Source organism: Typha latifolia, chromosome 8, assembly GCF_019914945.1.
Source record: "Typha latifolia isolate L0001 chromosome 8, TyphaL0001v2, whole genome shotgun sequence".
NCBI lineage: Eukaryota > Viridiplantae > Streptophyta > Magnoliopsida > Poales > Typhaceae > Typha > Typha latifolia.
Window position 1 is genome coordinate 7,557,579 of NC_133093.1, and position 19,630 is coordinate 7,577,208.

A 19,630-nucleotide genomic window follows, 5' to 3' on the forward strand; every position below is an offset into this window, starting at 1 on the left:
CCAGCGGACAGAAGGGCAAACGATGGCTTTTTCTGGCAGCCGGTGACTACTAGTGCACTAGATGGAGAGAGAGAGAAAGAGAGCTAGAGAGAGAAAGAGGTCGGGAGAATGTGAGGGAGAGAGAGAGAGAAAAAGAATATTAGAGAGAGAGAGAGAGCTAGTCACACAGCGATGGCGGAGTGGCCGGTGGGCCGGGTCCCACCTCCACGCGTCGCCGCGGCATGTAGTAGCATGGCTCGGTGGTGGTGCGTGGCACCCCCACTGCTGCCACAGCATGCTGTGTATGCTAGGCATGAGGCCGGCCACAGCGTGGCCGGTCGCATCGTGCCCAGCATTTTTTTTTACCCTACTTGGGTTATTATAGCTTCGCCATCTTGTTAGTATTTTTTTATACTAGTCGTTATTGTCATGGGATAAATGTCAATGCTATGTGATTGCCTCTTAAATGGTTTGTCTGGTTGCTTTTGATTTTGTTAGTTTGTTGTAATTAGGCTTGTTGGTTGGTTGCATTGATCAGTTAACCTACTTGTGTTATTTTATTCTTCCTTGCCCCGATCATCATCTTCCCTTCTCCGTCTATTTCCTTGGTTCAAGTCATTATATTCATTCTTTTGTGGACAAGAAGAGTCATAGGATGTCGACTCGCAAAGTATTGCACTCTATGTTCAAGTCTCTTACAACTGCTCTTCTTTGTTGTGCTACCATTGAAGGCTAATATGGAAGCTTGTTATAGGTTAATGCCATATCTTCTTTATTTCTGTTTTGCTTAAGTACGTGTATCTTTATTATTTGCTTGATACCTCGATTCACTATTGTTCAGTTTGTATTCAGTCAAATGTGGGACTTATTCTAGGATTGTCCTTTTTTTTTTCTCCTACTATTTATGTGTATCAAGAAGTAACTATTACCTTGAAGCTTATTGAATTATCTATCTATGGAATTTCATCAGAAAAAAAAAAAAAAACAATCTCTAGCCTTCTCCTGTCATATTCTCTTCTCCCTTCATACCACAAAGCTTTCATTATCTTTAAAAACTAAACTTACCTTCTCTTTCATTCTCTTTTAAATGTTTAATATAGTTTATGGATCGATGGCCTCCTGACAACACTATCAACAACTATTAGTCACAACCAGTTAGAAGGAAAGGTGTATTGCCGCTATGAATTAAAGATTGAGATAGATAACTTCTTTCACCAAGAACAATTTTAGAAGAAAGTTTTCATGTTGTGTATTTCAATGACCGATAATCTGTAATTTGAGAAGAAAAAATTGGAAGAAGTTAATGAGAGACTATTAAAGAGTAATGAAGAGTTGCAAATGCAAATTGTATCTTTTCAGAAAAGGAAAGGAGAATTTTTGTTATTTGTTATATATTTTATTGTGTTGTTTTGTTGGTTTGTACTAGCAATAAATCAAGTATATCAAGCATGCATTTGTTGTGAACTTATTATTATGGGGTTACTGTAAACTTGTTACTAATTTTCAATGAATTGAAGCTAACACAAAGCTTCTAAAATTGATGCGAACTTGTTACTAGATCGCAATGAACAAAAATTATAAAAATTATAAAAATTTAGTTGTTGTGAATTTTTTATGATCTTACTGCTAGTTTGCAAAAACTAAAGTGCAAAAATTTTTTAAATTGTATTTGCTATTAAAGTTTTAATAGTTCGCAACAAGTGAAGAAGTGCAAAAAATCGTAACAAAATACATACTAGTTATATATATCAAGATAGACATTTAAACACCTTCTGTTACGTATAAAAAAAACTCATTTATTATAAATTTTTAAATAATTAACAATGAATAAAGAAGTGCAGAAAAACTATATCAAGATACACAATTATTTTTACAAGAAGCACATAAAATCGCATATCAAGAAAAAAAAAATCATTTAAAACACATTAATTATATATCAAAGAATTTGTGTATTAAGTAACTTAAATATTAAGAAACGCATATGATTACTAAACTATCATAACAAGAATGTTATATGTTCATATCATAACAACAATGAAATTTCTCTAACCACAGCCAACCGCACTCGATTTTATAATAATTAGCCAGTAGAAAGCAAGAATTAGACAGACACCTTCTCCTCCAAGCTCGAGATAGGAGCTAATTTATATTCCTTAGATCACCAATTAGCTATAAATGGTTAGGGGTTACAAATATTTATTCTCTCACATCTATTTTCCCTTTCCACTAACTAACTGAAATCAAACATTTACATACATAATCGCCAGCATGTGCGAGGCATGAGCTAACTTATGAACTCATATATAAACTCTTACGAATTAAACAAGACTAAACTAAATAGTCCTTTATATCACTAGTACGGGGCAAATTTGTAAATGATCATTTTGTTCAGCTCCAACAGCTCTCTTAGCTCTGTCCCGGTCATGACAAATTACCCTTACCCACCCTTTGAGATCTTTGTCCTCAGGGATCCAAAGAGGGAAACTAGCTAACGAGAGCATGATAATCATCCCATGGTTCCCTCGTTTGATCATCCAGTAAGCTAAAATTATCTTTGGGTGGAGAAGACAGACGCTCCCTAGTCCCAGATGGTGCTTGAGTTGTGACACATAGAAAATCGGATTAATTTTAGATTTCAAAGGTAGAAGAAGACTGTAGGCGAGAGTTTCTACTTTGGCCATCTAATATGGTCCATAAAATTTTACCCCTAGCTTGAAGTTTTATTTGATTTGAATAGAAGTCCGTCTATAGGGCTGTCACTTGAGATACACCCAATCACCCATTTGATAGTGTCTTTTGGTTCAATGGCGATTAGCAAAAAATTTTATTTTAGATTGAGCTTTGGGCAACTACTCCATCTATAAGATTCCTACAATTTCATTGAAATCACTAAGGACACAGGATCACTAATAGAGCAAATTGTGGAGGCGCATACCCATAAAAAGCATGGAAAGGTGTGATGTAGAGATTGTTGTGGAATTTTGTATTATATTACCATCTAGCTATTTGTTAGGTTTTTATTTGTTGGCAATTGTGTACAAAATATTCTAAGTATATTTTTTCATGTATATGAGATTTACACAAGTCTAGAATATCTCTGGTTTGAAGAATTGCAAGATTATTGGAGAAAAGCTGTCGAGTTCACACCGCGTTCACAAACGCGTTCGAATTAGGATACTGCGTTCACACAGACAGAGAGCCGCGTTCACAAACGCGTTCGAACGCGGGTACTGCGTTCACACAGACCAAGAGCTGCGTTCACAAACGCGTTCGAACGCAACCTGAAGAATTCAAGCTGTCGCGTTCGAACGCACTCGAGCCCGTTCGAACGCACCAACAAAGTTTAAGAATATTGTACTTTCGTGAGTACGGATAATATTAGGATTTAGCTCTATCTTGTACTTTCATGAGTACGGATAAGATTTGGATTTGGCTCTATCTTGGAGATCATATATAAGGATTGTGAAACCCTATCTCTAGGGAGGTTGAAGAAGCATTATTGAAGGAGACTTCTTGAGGCTACATCGGTTCTTCAACTAACAAGGTTCCACTCATCTACAAATCTTAATCTATCGTCTGAAGGGCTATCTAGACGAAAGATCAATCTCGAGGGTTACTGAGATTGGACTTCAATCACGAGAAGCGGTGAATCGTGGGTTCTAGCGAGCAAGACTAAGAGGAACAAAGTCGTTTGGATCGACGAGTTGTTTTGAGAGTCAGTCTTGTAACTGCTACTATTCTAGTGATTAGTTTTGATCCGAGTTTGGATCCGTGGTTTTTTTCCGTTTAGGTTTTTCCACGTTAAAATCTTGGCGTTCATCTCTGCTTTCGTTCTTAATATTTCTACGGACTTTTACTTAAGCGAACGAGTGATATCATTTCCTAGTATTTAGATACATACTTGTGTCTAGGGGTTTTTTCACCATTGATAGCCAATTATCTCATATTTTTGGTTTGGAGTTAGTCATGCAATAGAGCTATGATTTTAGACAACTATTTACTCACTTTATTTGATCATCTGATTATAGGTGATAAGTAGTGATAAATTAAAGCGAAGTGAAGTCCCTAACCAACTGAACAGCTACTTTCAGAATTTACTAAGAAAAAATAAGCAATCACTAACAATGGTAGATACTAGCATGTGCAACTTATTAATATGATCAATGGTCATTTGTGGGGTTGGATAAGGGTGAGTCAAAGCTATAGAATGGGCAAATTTAATCTATCCACTACCACCCATATGACTTCCTTTGCCATCTGACTTCAAAAGTCCTTCAATAAAGCTCATAAAAATATTAGCCCATAGTTGTGTTGAAATTAGCAAAGATTGTGTTGCTAGCATATATCATACCTTTGAATATATTCAATAATTTATTATTTCAATCTAGGCTAATAAAAAAATCCAACTTAGCTAGTAATTTGGAGGCAAGATTATTATTAAGATGGGAGTTAGAGAAATTTACAAGCACACAGGTGTAATGCTGGAAATTATAGTGAATGAGTAATCTCCTCGGGCAATCGTGAGAGTGCATCTGTACTTTTATTTAATCTCCCCTGCTTATAATGCAGTTTGTAATCAAATCCAAGAAACTTAGAAAGACATTTTTGTTGTAATGAAGTATGTAACTTTTGTTCTAAAAAGTATTTGATAAGGTTAAATACATTTTATCACTCTGTACTTATATCCAAAATCAGTTTACCCTTATGAACTTCAAAAAGTCTCAAATCAATCAATCTACTTATGATTAAAGTGAGATCATTAATTTTTTCGTTAAATCTAATTGAGTGTCATCACTATTTTGATAATATAGTGGTATTTTCTTAAAACCCTGGGGATATTTTAGTTATTTTGGCGGTGCTTAGTTAAGTTTGACAAAAAAAATTAATGGTCTCACTTCAATCATAAGTATAAGGGCTGATTTGAGAGTTTTTAAATTACAAGAAGGTAAAATTATTTTGGCACTATTTGATATTTTAATAATCTGTATGTATCACAAAGTGAGTTCCTCCCAAATAAGATTTCCATCAGGTGATTGCCATGACAATTGCTACTAATTTCCTCTCATGTACCGAATAGGATATGAAATTTAGTTCAAGAGCCTGACTAAAGTAAGCTATTGGATGGTCAGATTGGTGTTAAACAACACCCACACCAAAACCACTAACATTTGTCTCCAATTCAAATTGTTTAAAAAAAATTCAAAATAAGGCTAGGACAGGTGTTGAGGCCATGGCTTTTATAAGAGTTTAAAAAGTGCATTTAGCTTCACTAGTCCAATGGAAACAATATCTTTCTTCAAAATATCAGTTAATGGCTTAGATATCAAACTATAGTTATTGACAAACTTCTGATGGTAGACGATAAATCCTAAGAATCTTCTCAATTGCTTTAGTGTAGAAGGAATCGACCACTCAAGCATGTATTGGACCTTAATTAAGGGTGCTCATGGACCAAGTCAGGCCTGGCCCGAATAAAATAAAGTTAGGCTCGGGCTTGGACAAGGTCTGGCCTAGTCCATTACTAGAATAGTATTAGACAGGGTCTGAGCTCAGACCTGGTTCAAGTTTTCTGACTCGGTCCAATCCATGCCCATGTTCTTAAATAAGTCAATTGTGAGTGGATAGATAGAACATGTCTAATTGAATCTAAGTACTTAGAAATAATTTTTTATATAATAAAAAAAAATTTAAATGCCTTGAAAGAATATTTTTATGTAATTCAAAATTTTCTAAATGTTCTCACTTTCATAATTATTTTCAATCTCAACCAAATTAGTCACAATCAAATTTTGCGACCGTTGCTAATGCTCCCTAACAAGCACAATAATAGAAACATATATTTAACGTTTAAATAATATAAATAATTAAATAAGATTTAAAAATTTTAAATTTAAATCTAACACACATGGGCCCAACTAATTGGGAAAGGACATGCTACAGCTCAAAAAACAGGCTATTATCTGTAGGCTTTAATGGACAGTCTAGGTGTTATGGGCTCGGGAAGGGTTAGGCTTGGACATGGCTTGACCCCGAGCTGTCCAATAAAATTTTGGATTGGGTCGGACTCGATCCAAAGCAGGCTTAGGAGGGCTTCAAACTCATGGGCTTTTTGAGCTTCCCTAACCTTAATAGCATATGCAGCAAACTATATTCTCAAAAATAATGTGTCTCAAATAATCTATTTTATTCACAGTTATGGCACACTTGGAGAGCTTTGCAAAAAGGAAAAATTTTCTAAGGATTTTCAGATTAAAATATCATCAAAAAATATTAGGACAAACTATTTAAGGAGGGGTTGGAAGAGGGAGGTCATAAATGATTGAAATGTGGTTGGAGCATTGCAAAAGACAAATGACACAACCCCAAATTCATAGTGGTCCAAATGAGTTTAAAATGCTAATTTTTTTTAATATCCAACGGGTGGGTTCTAATTTGATGGTAATTTGATATTAAATCTATCTTAGAAAAAACCTTAACCCTATGCAATTTATCGAATCACTCCTTAATTATAAGTATAAGATATTTGTCTTTGATAGTGAGATCATTTAATCTCTTATAGTTCACACACATCCTCTGATTGCCATTTTTATTCTTAACCAAGATAAGTGGTAATGAGATAGGGCTATGGCTTGGTTCAATCACCCCATTATTCAGCATTTCTTGAACAATTTTTTTAACTACAGCTTTTTGAGCAGACAAAACTCTGTGTGATCATAAATTAGGTAGAGTGGCATCAGATTTCAAACGATCATGATGATCTTGATCCCTCGGTGGGAGAAGCTAAGTTAGTTCTAAGAAAATATATAAATATTGAGCTAAGAGTTTCCTAAAATGCTTGGTTAGCTTTTTAATAGATGGTTGTAGCCCAATCTCTTAAGAAAATAGTTGTATTATTATAAGCACAATGCCCTTTCTTTATTAGTTTATGAATGGAAGATTCAGAGATGAAGTGACAATGCTACTTAGAATCACTTTCAGTAAGAGTAATCTCATGTCCATCTTTATAAAAAGAGCATATGAGTTTATTAGACTATCGGGCTATATCTCTTTGTCCAATCCACAATAGCATCATGTTACACACACCTAGCTTGAGAATCCTCACATCAACTAAAAATTTGTATTCTTGGATGATCCAAGTCAAGTCAATTCATTTAGAAGAACTCACCAACATTTACCCATTAGCCATTATCACATAAAAATGTATGATATACTCTAAAGTAAATATCCTTCTTGTACAATGAAGCTATGTGTACTTATCCTATTCACTAATACGCAAAGCTTTCTTTTGTTAAGGTATTCCTAAATTATAATTGTATTAGGAGAAAAATGGCATTATAAAGTATGGAGTGATATTTCCATATTTGAATTAAGATAAGAATGTCATTTTCTATAAACTCTATTATAGTTGTAGCATAGACCTTTATCCCTCTATACTCTCATTTCAGCATGGTTCAGTTTATGAATAAGAAAGCGAGCTGAATTGATCATCGGTTGCACATTTAGTGGTTGCTCAGCATTAGCTAGACATGTTGAAGAAGCCTGAGAAAATAAGGGAGCTATAGAGATTTTAGTAAAATGAGCAGTAGAGTTGGAGCTATAATGTTAGTAGCTTGACTGTAGAATGATTAATAAGGTCTGAAATAAGAGGAAGCTCCACTTATCATCCTTTTTGCCTTGCTAGTAGAGTCCATAACATTTTCTTGCATTTTAGTAATAAAAATAATATACTGAAAAGTTTGAGGGTGAATCATGTGTATAATAGTTTTGATATCATCTCGAAGCCCACAAATAAAACTCTAGATGTAGTAGTCTTCAATGAAAAACTTATTCTTGATCATATAAGTGACTTTATCTCTTCGGAACATTCTTGATATACAATGGCAGTGCTCTCTTGTTTTAACTTATTAAATTCTCCAATGACATTATCATACCCCAAGTCATAAAATCTTAAACACAAATTCTTTTCAACATTGTCCCAAACTAATTTGTGCTTTGCTTCATGATAGTCCAACAATGATTTTGTCTTGCCCTCCAAATAAAGAGAAGCATAGAGTACCTTAATCATCTAGAATAGTTGTGAATAGGAAATCACATGCACAAAGATTACCCTATCAAAACGGGGCAATTCCGCTCTAGGGATCTAAAGAGCAGTACATGTTCTGTCTTGAAGTCAATCAAGACAAAACTACATCTTTTGATCTAGAAATTCCTCCCTCAACAGCGATTATCCTTCATGGACTTTCGGAGCAACTGAAGCATAAAATCGGGGAGTACTTTCTACATCAGCATCCCTCTTTTTTATATGTAGCTCATTCATCCCTCTATATAGGGCTTTGAGATTGAAATTGATCCATCAATTCAGAGTGGTCTGAAACTTTCGGCCAACTCTTGGATCCTTTATTTGTTACTTTAAGAGAGTTCAACTAAGATAGCCAAGCGCATCGAGGAAGATGACAAAGTGACTTCTATGGGGGTATTTTGGGTATTTTTATTTTGAAATTAACATTATATTCTATATTTGATCTATTATTTTGGATTAAATTTAAGGTTTAATTGCACTAACACCTGCTGCACTATAGAGTAATATTGCAGTCAACCCCTAATATTTAAAATGCTACAACCAGACTCTCTAAACTAATCGGACATTGCAGCGTTCCCTTCCATTATATCGACACTCTATTTTTTGATTGAAAATAGTCACGGTTCCACGTGTGGGATTCATAACAAATATGCCTTTAGAATATATTTGTATTAGAACATAAATGCCCTTCTTCTAGCTTCCTTTTTTTTTTCTTTATTTCTTCTTCCTCCTCCAATGTTTTGCAAAAAAATGAGCATCCTACAAATTTGGAAACCAATTTAGGACAAATGCTTACAATAGCCTAACTACTTATTACTTTTTCTATTGGCAATGAGAGGAAATATTCATTTATGATAGTCCGCTATTAAAGGTTTTATTTTTTGAGAGAAAGAAGCGAAAATTTAGTGGTATCTGCGTAAATAAGGATGCTGTTGAGATTCGAATCTAAGAAGTCTCATATAATATGATCCTTTTTAACAACTGAATATTATCTCCATTGGCACAGGTTGATGAAAGCTATCATAATTTTCAAAGCATTACAACGATTACCAGTTAATTTGGTTGCAAATAATCAAAACGCATCATTAAAAGATGATGATAAACCAATTGGTAATTTATCTTCAGCAATGAGACAGATTAACCAATAATGAAGCTCAAAAAAGTTTACTTTTATTGTCATACTAAAAATGTTTAAGTATTCTGCATTCAACTAATAGCACGCCATTTTAGTTTAAAAGCTAGCTAATCTTCTAAGAGACAAGCATAAGACTAGTGAAATACATACGACTTCTTCAAAGAAACATAAGCTGCGATTCTCTTTAGAAACACAGCAACAAGTAGAATTGTTATCAATCAGTGTTTCTCTTATTTGTTCAGCAACATTGGAATCAAACAGATATATCTGACTTTGAAATGAGAATGCCATCACTATCAGCATATAACCACTCTCCATCTTGGATCATGGTGCCACCTATGTTAACCAAGACATGCTTCTCGCCAAGTCCCTTCTTGTTTGACTTCAAGGGATTGCTCCCTAAGGCTCTAACTCCGATATCGCAGCCATTGATTTCGTCGACGTCTCTGATGCAACCGTTTACGACGATCCCAACCCAACCCATGTTCTGGGCTAACTGTCCCAGGTTGCCTCCAACTAAGGCACATCTCATACTCCCTCCACCATCTATGACAAGCACTCTTCCATGTCCTGAGGTCTCAAGAAGCTCCCTGACCAGTACATTGTCCTCGTACACTTTGAGTGTGACAACTGGACCGCAAAACAACCGGCAATGGCCGTAGGCATGGAAGATCGGCTGGAGAACTCGCAACTCCCCATTTGCAATTAGGCCTGGATTTGCATCGCAAAGTTCAGCTGTTGCAAAAGATGCCATCTGCACCAAGAAAGCTGAATGCAATACCTTCTATATTCAGCAGATTCATGGAAATAATAGGGAAAAACATAACACTATGGCTGTTATTTACTCCACTCAATGTTTGCTCAATAAAGATACTCATTAGGTTCATATATTTGACTGTATATAAATCATTCAAGACCGAAACATTTATCAGATGAACGCGAACAAAAGTCAGAAACAATTGTTGTTGCCATTAAACTAGAAACTTCATAGAGATATATGAGATGCCAACTTCTCAAAACAAATTGAACCAATGAACACTCTAATATTCATTGGCATGTTATACTCACATTAATCCATAACTTCTATAACAGGTTGTTGCAAACACTTTTCTTGGTTTCCTACTCTAGGTACAAGTACTAAAAGTATTTGTAGGCATCCTAGTGTATGGTAAAAAGTTTATAGGTCAATCTGCATGCCATATAATCTTTGATTCTTAATCATATGGAACTCCAAACATTTTGAAAACTTGGATAGTTCAGTTATTGAGGTTAATGCCATTAATCAACAACAGGGAAAAGTTAAAACAAAAACGATTAATTTCTTCTAGGTTGATTTTGAAAGGAAGCTAGGATGAACAGGCGAAAGGTAATATATTTTGAAGGATAAATAAGTGGAAGTAGAGCAAAAATACTTCCAGGTAAAACTGAATCATCTAGGATGGCAGACCACAGATAAACAATCTCTCTTAGGCACCTCAAGAGTTTTGACAAATAAATGAATTCTTCATATCCCTGTGTAGTTAGAAAAAATTTGTAAAGATGTTTTAGTTTAAGAATTCAAATAAAAATTGAATTAACCATTTCGTTTTTAAAATTAATAAACTTTCATCATTTATAATCCAAGCACAGATTAGGTGGAGGTCTCCAAATTATAAAAAATTGACATCAAAGCTCTTGCTTCCCTTGACTAGGTCAGCTAATCACATACAACTCCAAGTGCCAATATTTTAGCAACCATTATACTTTTGAATGACTCGAGACCTTTCTAAGCAAAAATCAACCAAAATATTATCATCTACATATACCTTCGATCTATATATGCACATGCAGGTCACAGGTCACTATAACAGCAGAATTGATAGAAACTTATGGGCCTTGTTGCGAAAATAGACAATTATAATCCTCAAGGAATGACTGCATGAAACATCACCAACTCAAATGCTTCCCAACAGTTAGCTAAGGGTACAAAAGCTGCTAAAAATAGGAAGAAAAGGCATCTTAAAGACATCAACAAGGCCAAGTACTTTTCTCATGCAACAGTTTACATGTATCCAAAATTTTGAAACCTATTCCCCTGTTTAATTATCCTAGTTCTTTTTCTTCTTAAAATTAGCATCACTTTTGTATAGAGTTTCTTTTCTTTCATTTTTCATGTAACACATCAAGTCATGAGCAGAGGAGGACGCAAAAGAATATATAATCTGAGACCCTTCTGTCAGATGGAATAGAGATGATTAGAGGGAAAAAAGGAAAGACTCAAGTTCCTGACCCTTAACTGGGACATAAGGGTATGTTTCTTGTAAGTAATTTATCCCCATAATAGAAAGAAATAGCAGAATAAACATATATCTCTTTCAATTAATTCAAATAACAGTGCTCGCCTTACACAACAAACTAAAATAATTGCATGAGATTTCTACTAAGGTTTACATCTATAAATAATTGAACACACTTACTCCATCAAAAGCATCAAAACATCAAACAGTTAGAGTGCACCAAAATAAAATTGAATTCAGAAAATTCTAGTAGGAAAGGCTCCATTTTGAACCGTACCCAGAAATCAAAACAGATCCAACAGAGGAAATCGATGGGTGTTCTATCACTGCGCCGCCATCTTGCCTCTTATCACTGAGTTCTTGGGACCTGTGCCCAATTTGACAGAGGCTGTTAAAGGGGATTGGAAACGGCATGTGGACGACAGCGAGCGAGCGAACAACGCAACCGGGAAATAACCCAGAAAGATCAATTTGGATGTGATCAAATTGGATCCACCACCGAGTGCGCAATTTGGGAGGAATTGTTTAAATAAGAGGGGATAAGTCCTCAAAAGGATAACATATTCCCTGAAATTAATATAATTTTAATTTATTGTTTAAATAGCATAACTAAATAAATTATATTATTATCCTCAAATAAAGAAATATAGTAACGTCAAATATTATTTTAAACTATTATTGATTATCTCAAACTTAAATTCTATTATTAAATCATATTATATTATATTAATTATAAAAATTAATCATGTTCAATTCAAAATAATCAAAATTAAAATCAGAAATAATAAAAAAAAATACTAGAATTAGTTATATAAAAATGTTTAATAATAAACATATAAAAATATAAATTTTTTAATATAGCACTATTTAAATAAAAAATAAAATATTCACTATTAATGAACAATAAAAATAAAGTTTGAGTAACTAAGATTGTTAATTTTGTTATTTATATATTTAAATTTATTATTTTATATATAAGTATAATATAGTAATAATGTCCTTTCCATTCGGGATATATTATCGCACCCTCTATCTCTTTACAAGGGATATAGCATTGTGTCTAGACTTCTAATCTCATCTATTAATTTCATATCAAACATAAGATTACCTAAAGCTCATAGAGTAACTAATCTAATTTCTAGGGAAATTATTTTTTAGCCCAAATTTTGGTTTAGCTTAACTCACTGTGAGACAACCTTGAGCATAAATTGAGCTTATTTTCAAGCAAAGTTATTTTAAGCCGGACCAAGACTTTGATCCAAACCTGAAAAGATCACTCTCAAACCAAGCCAAATTAAGATAAAAGCCATTGCATCTTTGATCCAATGGTCAGTATATTTTGAGTCGAGTCTGAGCTAAGTCGATATGGCATTGGGTTGGTAAGAAATAAATTTCAAGCTCAAAATATTACTTAAGCTTGGCTCAATTGGGCTCAAGTCGAACCGAGCCCGAGCCTAACTCTAGTTGAACTGCTCATTTATTTTGCTACCCCTATGAAAAGAAATATAATACTTTTTTATACAGTAATACTTTCAAAATACACAATAACTTATCATTGGTTGTACACATATATATATATATTGATAAATTTGAACCAATCACAACTAGAATCTAGGAAGTATTGCTCATCTTTTCCATACATCCTCTTGATTGATATCCTCAACTATCAAATATTTTTATTCTGAGCGATATTAACAAAAAATATTAAATAACTACTTTTTTCTAAAACAAAATATGATTATTAAATGTATTCTTTTTAAGAAAAATTCATAAGCATAGTTTTCATTCATTCATTAAAGACTACTTTGAAGATGTACTACAGTTCATGAGAGTCTACTAAATATAAATATCCCAGGCTGCGGAGTCATAGGGGGTGAGAATATATCTATATATATAGTGAACTTTAGGAATGGAAGGCCATTCTTGGAATTGTATATAGTAATATTATAGTGATAAGATAGAGGAAAGTAGTATGCAGTGAAGCATTTGGATTCCACCATTCCCTTTTGACAATTATATATATATTATAACTTTGCACCTAGAATCTAGTGTTTATGTTTATTCTATATGAATATTTGACAAAGTTCTCATGCATGCATACATATTCAATATTGATGGGCTAAGAAGTATATCCATACCTATCAATTAGTCCACCATAGATGTGTATGCTTTATCAACTTTCCATCACTTCTAGCACTGATCACTTATCTCCCTTTAAAAATAACAAGTTAGAGTACTTAAAATGCTCTCATTCGAACATATTTTTTTTTTGTTTATCTTTTCTTTCCCTTTTTATTAAACAATTTACTTAAAAGTTGCATGCGAGGGTCGAATAATAAATATATCTATATGATAAGATTACAACGATGGCGAGAACTCAAAAATGGATAGATTGAGATGTTCACATTCATATGTTTATTCTGAGCTTAGCTTATACTAACAATTTAAGAAATATAGCTCGGATAATTTCAAAATGTTCTCAAACCTAAATTGAAATAAAGAATACCAGACTCAACTCTAACCAAAAAGAAAATTTGTAGTAATGAAGTCAAATAAATTTTAAGCAAACAGAGAATACCATATATTGGGTTTGATATGAATCAGATGTATTTTGGCAAAATCTCAAAATAGATAATTTAATTTATAAATAGTGAAAATGTAGGATATACTGTACTATCATCTAAAGGTAGAGTATGAAATGATATTTTTCTTAAAACTTTTAATTCAATGGCCTCATAGAATATATTTAATATCAATTCTCTTGTTCAGACATTGCTTTTATTTCTAACAGTATGATTTTGCAATAGGTAACACTTCTTAATTTTTTTAACCACATATAGCCTCTTAACTAAAAAGTAATTTAGTTTAAAGATCTGTATAATTACATTTTTTTCTTAATTTAAAAAGGTATCAATGAATATTTTTCTTAGTTCAGTATAAATGGGTAATAAAACAATTCACAATGTATATAAACAATAGGGATAATTTAGATGATCAAAGTGGAATCATCCTTTGTAATAAAACTAGTTTATACAATAGAAAAGCCACGGTCTAATGACATTTGAAAAGTTTAAAGGTTACTGGCAAATATGAATGATTGAATCCTCTGCATTACAAGCATGATTAAATCTGTAAGTTAACTCTGATCAATGATAAACCAACCCACTTTTCTTCATCTCTTAAAAAGCTAAATTAAAGATTTGAAATAAGAAACACACAGACATGCATCAGAAAAAATTACTCACATGCATTCCTTTATTTACCTTCGCCCTAAGACAACACCCACAAGTATATCATGAGAAAGGAGACATATGTTAAAAGAAATTCTAAGAAAATGCTTCCAGTTGGCTGTGGGTTCATAAATTCTCTCTCTTTATTCACATAAACACAAGAAAACATGGAACTCAATAACTCAGCAAAGGAAGGGGAAAAGATGAAAGGTCTGTCAAAGGAATTGCCCACACAATAAAATGGTGCGCCATACTACGTTCTCCAGGCTGCCTCAACTAATCAGACTTGGATATTGTTTCTTCTTTTCGGGTGAAAAGGCTTCAATTATTCCCATGGTCAGTATTCAAGAAAGACACCAAAATTTCTCCCAGCAAAGCATGCTACGATGTGGAGAACTTATCAGAAGAACTGGGATCAACTCTAACTATGCAGAGACCAGAAGTAGATTATGGTCGAACCCTGAAACTGCTTGCAGAACCTCTTGCCCTTCGAGACACTCCAAAATAGCTGGCTCCACCTCATCAATTGAGCTTCCTAATCCTAGCCGACCATTTCGGCCAGACCCCCATGCCCACACTTCTCTCTTCGAGGTGAGAGCAATTGAATGAACTCGACCAGCTGAAATTGACACTGGATTTTCTCCAACCAGACCCTCAACCAATGCAGGGGTATCTTCCTGACCCTTACGTCCGAGCTGGAAGCTTCTATTCCATCCCCATGAGGCAACTCCTGTGGCTTCATCAGCAACCTCAGATGCAATCCGGCACAAAGCCAGAGAGTGACCAAGTCCTGCTGAGAGAGAGAGGGGATGAAAGATCGTGTCAACTGGCAGCAATTCTGATCCCTTTGCTTTCCTGCCCAACTGGCCATATGTATTGTCCCCGCCGCTATATAGAGTCCCATTACCTAATAATAAGAGAAATGTCAAGTATAGGTGTAACCACAAACATAAAGTTGCAGTCAAGCAGTTTGGAACGACATGACCATCAATCCTTCCTACAAAATCTGCTATTAGATTGCAAGCTTTTACATTTCTCATAAGTTTCTCTTACACAGATTGCAAAATCAAGTAACTTTAATTAGTCAACCTACTAACAGTTGGTTATTATAAAGCCGTGCATGATCAATAGTTAACCCTTTTTGAAATCAGAAAAATGATAAATGAATACTACCTACAAAGAATGCAAGCATATGAATAGGCTTCTTTGAGTTTTGTTGGGCCAATGGACAAACTTATCCACCAAAGAAAGGAAGTTGGGCATATTTTATAAAGGAAAACTTACAACAGAGCACCAGAGAATGATCGAGCCCACAAGATACATCAGACACTTTAAGATGATTCAGTTCCTGAACGATACATGGTTCCCAGATGATAGGCATATTCTCCTCTTTCTCAATTTTTTCTGCAACTAGTTTCTCAACATCTTCTAGCATATTAGTGAACTTCATTGGTTTGTCAGAACCTTTAGATCGAGCAAGAGGTCTGCTAAATATTTGCCCCATCTTTCCTAACCTTCCATCTTCTGAATAACCCCAACCAAATAGTTTGCCATCTTCGGTCTGTGCCATTGCATGCCCCCATCCAAATGAAACCTGTCATAAATACAAAGCATATCATATTCTATCACTCAGCTCACAAATAATAAAGTATCTCAATATTGAAATTATGAACAAAAGAGTTACACAAATTCTCTATTAGAAACTATCCAGAGGCTTAAAGTCACAATCGTACATGGCAGCTCCAATAAAGCATGGAATAGATACTTGATTAATAACTAGTAGCAAACTATACTTACAAATTCAAATGAGCATATTAATTATTGAGAATATTAATTGCACTAGCTGGATTTAAGTATTGGGTGACACATTCGTGCCACCGAGGCATCTCATGCCGTCAAATAATCAACACGTGAAATAGGTCCCAACTCCCAATATAGGAACTTGTTCCCATCTGTGCCACAAGCAGTCTTTAAGTTTTGAGTTGGCTTATGTTGATAGCAGGCAGCAGAGAGCAGTGCGCCAAAATGGACTTGTGATTGCTCAGTCTGGCATGGAGATCATATGGCTTGTACCAAGTATAGCAAACAACACATCTGCCCACCAGCTGGCAGCATGGGGCATGCCGCCTGCACCTAAATCCTTGGTACTAACTAGTGGATGTACTGCATAAATTTTCCAATGTCATTGCTTTAAAGTTTTACTATAGTAACTATCAAGTTCTCTTTCACATAGCTTCTTTACCTGAATATTCAAAATAAGTACAATTACATTTCTTAGGGAAGCATGAGCACCTTCACTATATCATACCCCTTGAGTGCTTCTACTTTAGAAGGTTTTGTAGCTTCAGTTACATCTCGACCAAGACCAAGTTGGCCACGCTTGGATCTTCCCCACATCCACAAAGAACCATCATCCCCAATGGCTGCAGAAACGACACCAGATGCAAAAGCAGCTCGCACTTTCACGTCATCCAACCCCATAACCCTCTTTGGCCTACTCCATGTATCTCTGTGATCCCAAAAAAAGTTGGCAAAATCAATTTTTTTATATATATTCATCTCGTTATATTGCAAAAGAAATTATGACTCTAGATGTCTGTCATCATATTCATTAATCACTGTTTATGTCGCTTTTTAGATTCTAACCTGGCTAGCTGGAAAGTTTTCTCATTTCCACTCCTGCCTCATAGATTTAAGTTTATTATAGACACAATAACATTTATCAAGGCCTTACAGGCTTACACAACTTTAGCTAATTGTCATTTTCCTCAAATGTTGTTTCCATTGTTAAAACTGCATCTTCATTGAAGAAGTGGGTTAATCCCTTTTGATCTTTTAATTGTATTTAAGTATTAAACAAAAGTAACAAACTATGCCACATGACTATACAGAAACATCCTTGTGCACCACGAAGGATTCTTTCAGATAAAATTATCTATTAGAAAGAGTAACCTCTTCTACATCTCAGCTTACTTCCTATAGTAAGTGCAAATTGTACTCATAAATAAAGATAAGAAACAGTTGAATTACACAGAAAAGATTAATTGATGAAATGTATAAAGATTTAATACATTTTTAGTGAACTTGTCAGGAGATTTGCTCTAATTCAGGTGGAAAACACTAGAAGAGATAGGAACAACAAAGGCTTGGACAATATTAACAATACACAATGATATGTTGATCATTCCATTAGAAAATGAGAGTACCCAAGATAAGAGCAGAATGAAGAGAAAGGATCGATGTAGCCAACCCCATAATTGGGATATAACACTCATTTGGATGTAATATACCAAACATTTTTCATTTAACATAAAAAAATTAACAATGCTTTCAAAGTATTTACAAATCTAAATTTCTCACTCCCCACATGGGAGAGAAAACAGACAATGTGGCATTTATGTGCCGTTACTAATTAAAAATGCTAAAAGTTTTAGAATCTTTAAAAAATGCAGAAAGTTTCAACATTTTCTTTTTCTTTAGAACATCTTCATATTACTTACAAAGTTTCAGTGTTTTTATGTGGCGTACATATTAGAAAGAAAATGCTTTTCAGCATTTTTATTAGGACTGCCACTTTGGTTATTCTCTTCTACAGAAACATAAATTTGTAAATACTTCAAACCCGATATTAAAATTATATATATTACTAAAATGTTATAAATCCAAAAAATGTCTAATATACCCTAGAAGAGATCTTTGCATTCCATTTGTATGGAAACTAAAGAATGTCTACTAGTTAGATAATTTTAGAGAAAGTCTATTGAATGCATAAACTTAGACAAAAGAAGAGAACATGCAACCAAAGATGTTAGATTTCAATTTTTACGCAAAAATACAACTTCTAAGAATCAGAACATGGAAAATTTCATCTACAAGCATATCAGTTATTCCTCCAATCAAGAACTTGGTATCACCCAAAAGGATATGATCAATCCAAAAAATCTAAAAAAGGAACGACCTTGGCGTCGCAATTCCTCTCCCGAGCTGTCCCTCCTCGTTCCTTCCCCACGCCCAGACCTCCCCATCGGCGGTGACGGCGAGAGAGTGGTAATGGCCGGCGGAGACGGAGACGACCGAGGAGGGTAGAGATGAGAGCTCGGTGGGCTCGTAGGCGTCGAGGAGAGGGGAAGGGAGGCCCACGGCACCATTGCTGTTATCCCCGAAGCTCCAAACCGAGCCCACCTTGGGAGAATCCAACGAGGAGAAGGATCGAAGAGTGAAGTTGAGGAGAAGGGGAGGAGGAAGAAGGCGACGAAGTGATGAAATTCTCGGGAACGAAGGCATCGGGGGAGTAGAAGAGAGGGATGTGTTTGGTACTCCGGGGTCGAAGTAGGAGGGAGAGAGTCACACGTGCGATGCACCTGAGAGACGAAAAGGGCAAAGAAAACTTACATGTAATAAATACCCTATAATTAATAATTTTAGCTCTTTTACAGTTCACACCCTGCTTATCACTATTTGTCATTCGTCCTAAAAATATTCAGAAATTACCTCACTATTTTTATTTATTTATTTATTTATTTATTTTTTGGAAATTTGCACCAAAATTTAAAGAAAAAAAATACTGTTAGATTTTTCAATTGTCACTCCAGCGTAATTTTTTCATTTTCATTTAAAGTGTCAGTAAATGCTATGTGACAGTATGACACTCTAACACAGAGAAAAGTAACTCATACCTTCATCATCTTTTCTTCTTTTTTCTACTAATGCTGTGGCTACTTCTTCTTCTTTCTCTTAATTCTTTTTTGTTCTTTTTTATATAAGTTTTTATAATTACTCTTTAATTAATAAAATAAAAGATTAATTAGAAAAAGTAGTGAAATAATTAAATTAGTTAAATAACTAAATGCATATCTCTACATAATTATTATTTAATTTTTTATAAATTATAATTATGAAGTATATAAATTTTACTGTGTATAATTGAGAA

The 19,630-nt window shown here is 34.4% G+C and overlaps 2 protein-coding genes across 3 annotated transcripts; both read right to left on the reverse strand.

Moving 5' to 3' along the window:
- Positions 1-9,329: 9,329 nt before the first annotated feature.
- Positions 9,330-11,888, reverse strand: LOC140793292 (putative 4-hydroxy-4-methyl-2-oxoglutarate aldolase 3). Of its 2 annotated transcripts, none has more exons than XM_073144684.1 (2): positions 11,748-11,888; positions 9,330-9,962 (listed from the first exon to the last, which is right to left on the reverse strand). In XM_073144684.1, the coding sequence occupies exon 2, from the start codon at positions 9,946-9,948 to the stop codon at positions 9,448-9,450; it is 501 nt and encodes a 166-aa protein (XP_073000785.1). In that variant the 5' UTR covers positions 9,949-9,962; positions 11,748-11,888; the 3' UTR covers positions 9,330-9,447. The 2 variants fall into 2 exon arrangements, with proteins under 2 accessions (XP_073000785.1, XP_073000786.1); XM_073144685.1 differs by having other exon boundaries at positions 9,330-9,948; positions 11,748-11,885.
- Positions 11,889-14,699: 2,811 nt separating this feature from the next.
- LOC140793235 (ultraviolet-B receptor UVR8) lies at positions 14,700-19,070 on the reverse strand. Its single transcript, XM_073144603.1, has 4 exons — positions 18,659-19,070; positions 16,993-17,209; positions 15,985-16,294; positions 14,700-15,607 (listed from the first exon to the last, which is right to left on the reverse strand). Exons 1-4 carry the CDS (start codon positions 18,982-18,984, stop codon positions 15,126-15,128), a joined length of 1,335 nt encoding a protein of 444 aa, XP_073000704.1. The 5' UTR covers positions 18,985-19,070; the 3' UTR covers positions 14,700-15,125.
- Positions 19,071-19,630: the final 560 nt, after the last annotated feature.